A 7,916-nucleotide genomic window follows, 5' to 3' on the forward strand; every position below is an offset into this window, starting at 1 on the left:
AAAGAGGACAGTGATTGCACAAATTCACAGCACAGCCATCAACTTGTGAAAATGCCCCCCATAAACACACAGATTGGGCAGTAGCTGGTGGACACGTGCACCTCTGGGCTTGGCAGGGCACCACGAGTTAATCAGCAATGAAGCAAGTGAGACCCAAACACAGCCAGGAGAAGGCTAAAACCACATTTTTTAACAAGGAGAGAGAGCCTGTGGATAAATCAAATTCACAGCACAGCCATCAACTTGTGAAAATGCCCCCCATAAACACACAGATTGGGCAGTAGCTGGTGGACACGTGCACCTCTGGGCTTGGCAGGGCACCACGAGTTAATCAGCAATGAAGCAAGTGAGACCCAAACACAGCCAGGAGAAGGCTAAAACCACATTTTTTAACAAGGAGAGAGAGCCTGTGGATAAATGTTTCTGAAAGAAACCTGGGATGAGAACAAAGATCTGTTGACTATTTGATTCCTCCTGTGCTAGCAGAGATGAGACTCCGAAAATAAACTAGACTGTAGTGTCAAGTAGCAGGGGCCATTAGCTTCTCATCTCAACAGGAAAAAAAATTGGCTCCATCTGTTTTAATTAAAACAAGACACAACAGTTATCACTTCTGTAGTTTTTCAGAAGAAAGCAGTGAAATTCATCCATCAAAATTGACTGCATCTCTAACTGCAGTGGGCTCTCTACTGCCATCAGGACACTTAAAACTTTATGTTTGGAAGGCTGACACTGCCATATGATCACCTTCTAAAGACCCTTCTCTATTATTGTAGTTACTCAGTTCCCTCAAGCTCCCTTTAGGATTGAAAGTCTCATCTTTGCAGCACTGTAGTGCGAGCTGGCCTTGGCAGGGTGCTGCCCAGGGTGGGAGAAGGGCAGAACACCTGTGGCCTTGGCTGGAAATGCCCCTCAGCCAAGCAACGCAGGAACACAGCTGGATTAGGAGCAAAGAGGCAGCACTGGGTAAAGCTCTGAAACCATCAGGTACATTCTAACTGCTTACACTGGACACAAGTATTAATCATAGGCAAGATAAGAACAGCTGCAGGCTCAAAATGCTGGGAGAAGAGAACAAATATCTACTTCACAGGAACACTAGCAACATCTAGAGCAGGATCGAGTCCCACAGACTGTCTGTCCCATCAAAGACAAAGTATGGCACAAAAATAAATGATGTGTAGCTGCTTAACTAGTCTTTCACCTCACCTGAAAAGGTAACTTCTTTTGTAAATGTTATGTGTGACACAGGGACATGAGAAACTGCGTTTCAAATGACAGCAGAGCACTAACCAGACTGATACGAAAATGCTGAGGCAAACGTCATTGCCCAGTTCCAGTGACGTCCTTTTTGCACACAAACTAACAAGCACAAAATTTGAGAATTATAAATGCCACTTGGAAAGAAGTTGAGTTTGAGGTTTCTAGACTGTAATTATCAACACAGCTGTTGTTCTGTAAAACTGGAAAACCCCAATTTGCTTGAGTGCTGTCTTTCCTACAGCTTCTAAATGCCCTCATACCATATCACAGCTCATGAAACACTCCATGGATTTCCTCAGCTTAAAAACGGGAACCGCTCAGCCTTTTCTCCCTAAAACATCCCCAGTGCCTTCCTGTCATCTCTAAATCACCCCAAACAACACTCTCACTACCACCATAGTGATATTTGCTAGCACAGAGTTTGCAAACAGATTGAAAGGAAAGAGACTCTGGTGCTTACACCAATGCTACAGGTGTTCTGATAACCAGGTATCTGTCATCATAATGAAAGGATAAAAGCAGTTTCTTCCTGCCTCTCCCTCAACTGGGACATAAATGCACTTGTCCCATTCTCCTCAATCACACATTTGCAAAGGGTATATCAGAACACCATATTCTAAATACTTTTATGCCTCTATCAAATTTAGTTAAAATAGATCAAAAGGCTAAAAACTGCAGAGGGCTGGGGAGGGCAGCAGCTGCCAGACACAGCTGCAGGCAAACTGCACATTGCACAAGCTTAATGCCTCGGACAGTCTGCCTGCAGTTATGAACGGTGATTTCTTAAGCATCAGAAATCCTCTGCTAATCACAACAGCCCTGGCTTTGCTGAAGGAAAGGGAGTTTACCAGTACAGACCAGCTCACGAACTGCCTCAGCAACTCTAAGGATGTCTTTATTCTCAGTAAAAGGAATAAGGAGCAATAACCAGCTGAAATGTTCATCTTTCTTCATATAAACAACTTTTGTGGAAACACTTCCAGTTCTTCCTTTTTAAGCACATATGCCATGAAGCAGCTTGTCACAGATCTTGCTTATCAGTGGTGTATATCATCTTCAAGAGTTCCATACTGTTATTCTTTCCTTTGTGCTTCATTAAACTTCAACATTAACCAGGAGAAAAGACCCCTTTGAATAATAATAGTCAGTACGACCATTAGTTGGCAAATTTTTCTGAGATTAGCTACGAGCAAAGCAAGCAGCTGTGAGAGTACAGCTGATTCGGAGAACTTGATATGAGTGCACTAGGGAAAACACTTCCCTTTACTCCGGTCAGGAGATGTCTGCGACCAGTGAGGGTACCAACAGGTGCACAAGCTGGTGCTGACATTTAACTGTATGCTGCTGAAAGGGTTGTTTTGAGAGTGAAATTGCAGCTGCACAGAAGAGAAAGCATAGCAAGATTCACCTTGCTGAAATACAACCATCTAAAAGTCGACATTTGCCTTGAATTTTCGCCTGTGCTTCCTCCCTGGAGAAGGAGGAGAGGGAAGGGCACCTCCAGCAGGTGCTCCCTTCCCGTCACACCAGTGTGGAAGATGAGAGAGAGATACTACAGCTGTTAGAAGCAAAGTATTCAGACAAGCTGAAACTTCCCACTTTTTAGCTCTTCTACTTTCCAGGGTTAACTGAATTTCTATAGCTTTAAACAGTGTTCAAAACCCACAGTAGCTCACAATCTGGCCCCATGTTTTTAAGGTACTATTCTTCCAAAATGTATGCATGGGATTTGACATTTATTAAATATTTTTATTCCATTCTCTGGTAATATAAGACAAAACAATTTCAGTTCAGTTTGGCCTTCATGTAGTTAACTTTCTCTCAAAAAGAAACAATATTCATGTGAAGTCAAGAATGGAAATGGAAAAAAAATCCTACCAAAAGTTTGAAGATTGTATAAAACTGCTTCAGACTGTACTACTGGTACATGTCTTGTAGGGAACATGTAACTACTATGGTGTCTGAAAAGCTAAAATACCCAAAACCATAACCAAAACCAGACAAAACCCACAAAAAAGATAAAGAAAAAATAAAACAATATGGTACAGATACAGCCAACTCCACAAAAAAAATAAAGCTAACACAGAAGATACAGGAAATATGTGGAAATATAAAGACCAACACATAAAGTAACTGATTTACTTAGAAATTAAAGCAAAAACTATTAAAAATTTACTTGAAGCAAGAAAACAAACTGCATTGCTTAAAATAAAATCTAACCATCTTAAGCCATAATTTTAATGATTTTTCAATTAATATCATGCATTTGGTCATAAGCCAATAACTATTAAATGGATTGGGGAGGGGGTTATGTTGAAAGAAAGGAATTGTATTAAAACTATAATCATTCTTCAAGAATTACATGGAATTATCAAAATCCCAGTCAACAGACATAACTTGTGTCCACCAGCCAACTCCAAAGCTCACAGGGATATCATAATGAAGTGCTATTAGATCATCACTGAAAAAAACCTGCTTCAATAGTGTATCTTGCTTTCAATAAACCAATGGACCATGGCAGAAGTCCTGGTAGTATTTCTTACTACACAATACAAACTTCATATTCTAGAATTCATATTTCTGAATGCTCACTTCAGCTTGAGGATCATATCGCCAGAGCTGTAAGATCAGTTAGACTCTGGTAAATGCAGACACAGCTTTAATGGCTGCACAATGCACCATGGCTTAAAGACTCCCAGTAAAAGTAAAAAAATTTCTATACATGCATAGAGCCAATCGAGTTGGCTCATCCTCAGTTCAAATGTATTTGGTGGACTAGTCTGAGACTAAATCTATCAGGGTTCAAAAGGATATTAAACAAAGTCTCCACAGTTCAAAACACAACGCTCACTCAAAACACAGTCTATGGAATTGATTTAAATAAAACTTGTTAATTTATTTCTCACACAATGTGCACATCTTGTTATTTTGCTGCCCCTTTTTTGTCAGATATTATGCACATAAGAAGATATAAAATCTGCATTAATCAATCTGCTATGGAGAGCAGGTTATGAAGTCCCTATCCCCCTTGGTCATCTACAGGTTAGATGTGATGACACAGAAGTCCTTTCCCAGCCTTACAGTCCTGCAGAACACTGGTGCAACAAGAAGAGCTGAACACAACAGTTGCCCAGAACAGAGGGCATCAGCAAAGGCTCTGGCATTCCCCAGCTGAGAGAACAGCATTTCACTACAGGTTGTACAGCAAACACACAGGCTACTACCAGAGGAAATCAAATATTTGAACAAGCAGAAAGTGATGCATTTCAGTCATGCATGAAGGGAAACCCAGTGAATAAGAATTATACAATGCCATCATGAACTTGCCCTTAAGAGACAAAACCCAGTTTATTCTGAATGGAATAGAGTAGTAAACACAGCAGAATATTTTTTTTTCTTGAAGGTGGAGGAAACAGACAATTTTCCAAGTATCATAACAAAAAGATTAAAACACTAAAAGAAGGAGTAGACCTGGATTCTTTAGAAGAATCCTATTTAGTTTACTTTTAAAAGACCAAAAATTTAAACAGACTCATTGTTTCAGTTATAGACTGATATTCCAATCATTCTGAGGCTGGTAAAATGAGAGATTAGAGGTTCAAATAATGCAAAATAAAGGCATAGGAACTCATGGGGATGCCTGATGTTCACCACTGCAGTATCTAATCACATAACAGAGCTTGTCTACAAAGAGCTCTTCAAGAAAGACCGAGATTGTTCAAGTGCATAAATCCTTTGGATGAGAAGCAGGGAAAGTTAGTTTATTATTTAAAGGTTGCCAGAGCTAAGAGCAGGAGCAGCAACTGATGTTAGTTTCTAATGAATATGTGGTGTATTCCTCTTGACCACAGGTTACAGTTCTGGAAAAAAGGAATAAGAAGGAAAAACAGGTTCCAGCCGATGAAGAAGGAAAAGCATCCTTGGATATCAACTTGACAATCTAAAAAGTCTGTTTTGAACTAGCTTTGAGGAGTAGAGTGACAAAAGCCCATATGGAAGTAAAACCAGCTAAAAACTACAGATCAAGCAGTAAGATTGTAGTTTGCAGTTTGGAGACCAGAAATTAGAATAGACCACAGCAGACTGGGAACCGCAGGACACCAGACTAAACTCTGAGATGCTGGGTGACTGAAGAACACAGGTTAGGACTGTGAAACCATAGCTTCCTCTTGCAAATACACTGGCCCTACATCATTTTACCTTGTGGACAATCTCTCCCACCAAACACACTCTATATAGACATATGTACACCAATTCCTTCCATAATAACATGCTGTGTGCAGCCCACTTCTACCCCCGAGTCAGATGAAGCCCATGAGTAGAAGAAATTGGCCTTTCAGATCCCATATGGGTGAGGCTATGCAAACCACGAGGCAGGAGGCTGAGCAAGTCCACACTGGTATTTTATCCATAGCATTACTGAAACAGAAATATCCAGGCTAGAAGCTACTTTTTCCTCTTTCTCTTCTTATCTACACTTAGCACTGACAACCTGCAGGTTTAGTTCCACTCATACTTCTGCTGAGCAGAAATTCTGGAGGAGCAATATCAGCAAGTTCAGGAAGGACAGCCTGTGTGCTAGAATATCAGCTTCAGAAGAGTCCATCTGATCAACAAAACAAATTCCTGAACACAGTCACCTTGTCACTCTGCTGGTTACCAAGAATGTTTCAAAGAACTGATCCCTGGCTTTGCTTCCCACAAACCTGTTCTAGCAGGATACAACAACATGCAATGCCTTGGTGTTAAATGTTGCCTGATGAGACATATGAACCTGCAACATTGGAGAGGTCACCATGGTTAAGTCAGATTTGACCCAAGTGTATCTTTGTAGTGATGAGACACAAGTGTGTGCTTCCACTTGGATTATATTTGCCAAGGAAATCAACTGTCACATTTCAAAGCAGAGCCCAAGCACACAGCAGTATAAAAGAAACATAATCAGGAAATCAGCTCTCCAGTGCAAAGCTGAGAATGCACCAGTTCGATGGTATACATGTATCTATCAGTATTTGGTGAAATAAGTCCAGGCAGGATATAAATTTATTTAGGAAGAATATTCCTAAATGAGTGAAACCCACTGAAATATATACATTTCAAATATGAACTTCTGTGAAGCTTAGAATAATTTTTGCTGAATATCTTTCTATGTAGATGAAAAAGAAAAGACCAGAGGCAGGATAATTGCCTGCATCCAGTCATAGTTACAAGCTCTTGAGAGAGACTTAGATGAAATTGTCTTGAGAAGTTATCAAGGGTGAGGTAAGGGGTTGAAAATTAAATTAACTAAGTAGTCACCATAAAAGCAGCATGTAGGACAGAGAAAGATCTGGGAACATGATGAATGAATAGCTGCTTAAAAGGCAGAGAACAAAATCAGAAGGCTACCTGTGACTTCATGAAGCTTCATCTTCATAAATAGAGAGGAACCCATTAAGACAAAATGAAAAGGAGTGACTTCCTTCTAAGCTATCTAGATATTATATCTTACACTGAGCTTTCATATTATGATGATGGTGACCATACAGGCTCAAAGTACTTTCTAGATCATTGACTGATAAGATGCTTTTGGATGATCCCTGTGATGAAAAAAGGAATTTAGCAGAAAAACCTGCAAAATATGAATATTTGTTCTCAGAGAGACAGATAAAACAGAAATCCAGGTCAGACATCATATGAAATGTCCTGGAAATGTAATGCATTAAAAGTATTTTAAAAATAAATATTTACCCAGATCCTTAATGAGTGATAATGCTTCCCATGATATAAATGCTCCACCACCGTCATCCATAGCTCCCTGCCCAACGTCCCAGCTGTCCAGATGTCCGCTGACCAATACAACCTGGAAATGCAGTTATGAGAAAACATATCTAGATGAAAACACTGAATCAGAAAAGTCAGTTTAGAATTTAAGCATTTTAATGATTTTTCTTCATAAAATTGGCCTTTTAGTTTCGAATAGGAGGAAGAAAATACTTCAAATAAAATTAAAGCTGAATATAAATCTGGGGTGAGAAAATTCATACTGCTGCTTCAAACCACTGCCCAAGTCAAGCTAGATATGCTATGAGAGATGTTTAATGAAAAGTTTTATCTTGTACATTAATAAAGTGCATACTCTCCAGAGATGCAGGAATACTACACTGCTGAATGCTGAAAATTTCTTTCATGTTCCATCTGTTTAAGCCCTTAGGCATGAAATTTGATTAACACTATTTTTGGGTGCATAAGGAAGAAATATGAACCTAGAACGAAGCATTCCCAAAGCTTTTTGTTTTATTATATATCTATGGTACTTGTCACAGAGGACCTGTAATTTATAACTGGATCCCCTATGTGCTACAACAGTGACAAGGTATTTTATAGTTCCATTAGTCATAAGGATATTTTAAATGGTTATTTAAAACATGGTGGCAGGTCCCAGATGGGATTTCTGCAAAGGAAGTTTTGTGACTACAGTGGGGAATAGTATATGTACCTCCAGAAACACCCACTTTCAGATCTGAACTTTTCAAATGTTGACAAGCAGCATCAGTCCAATATCAGAAATGAGGCAGTTCCCTAATTGGACCTGAAGCTGAAGGGCTGATGGATCTATGATTGCAATGGACAAAAACTCTGAGCCAAGCAGGCAGTGTGATAAAATGATGCAA

At 39.6% G+C, this 7,916-nt stretch overlaps 1 protein-coding gene across 1 annotated transcript in view; it reads right to left on the reverse strand.

Moving 5' to 3' along the window:
* Positions 1-7,102, reverse strand: part of LOC103798714 (carboxypeptidase Q-like) — a 54,223-nt gene extending 47,121 nt beyond the window's left edge. Inside the window, exon 1 of the mRNA XM_009070995.1 lies at positions 6,994-7,102. Coding sequence (XP_009069243.1) covers positions 6,994-7,054 — 61 coding nt within the window. The 5' untranslated portion in view covers positions 7,055-7,102. The remainder of the gene's footprint in view (positions 1-6,993) is intronic.
* Positions 7,103-7,916: the final 814 nt, after the last annotated feature.

This window comes from Acanthisitta chloris, unplaced genomic scaffold (assembly GCF_000695815.1).
Source record: "Acanthisitta chloris isolate BGI_N310 unplaced genomic scaffold, ASM69581v1 scaffold16403, whole genome shotgun sequence".
In the NCBI taxonomy this organism is placed as follows: domain Eukaryota; kingdom Metazoa; phylum Chordata; class Aves; order Passeriformes; family Acanthisittidae; genus Acanthisitta; species Acanthisitta chloris.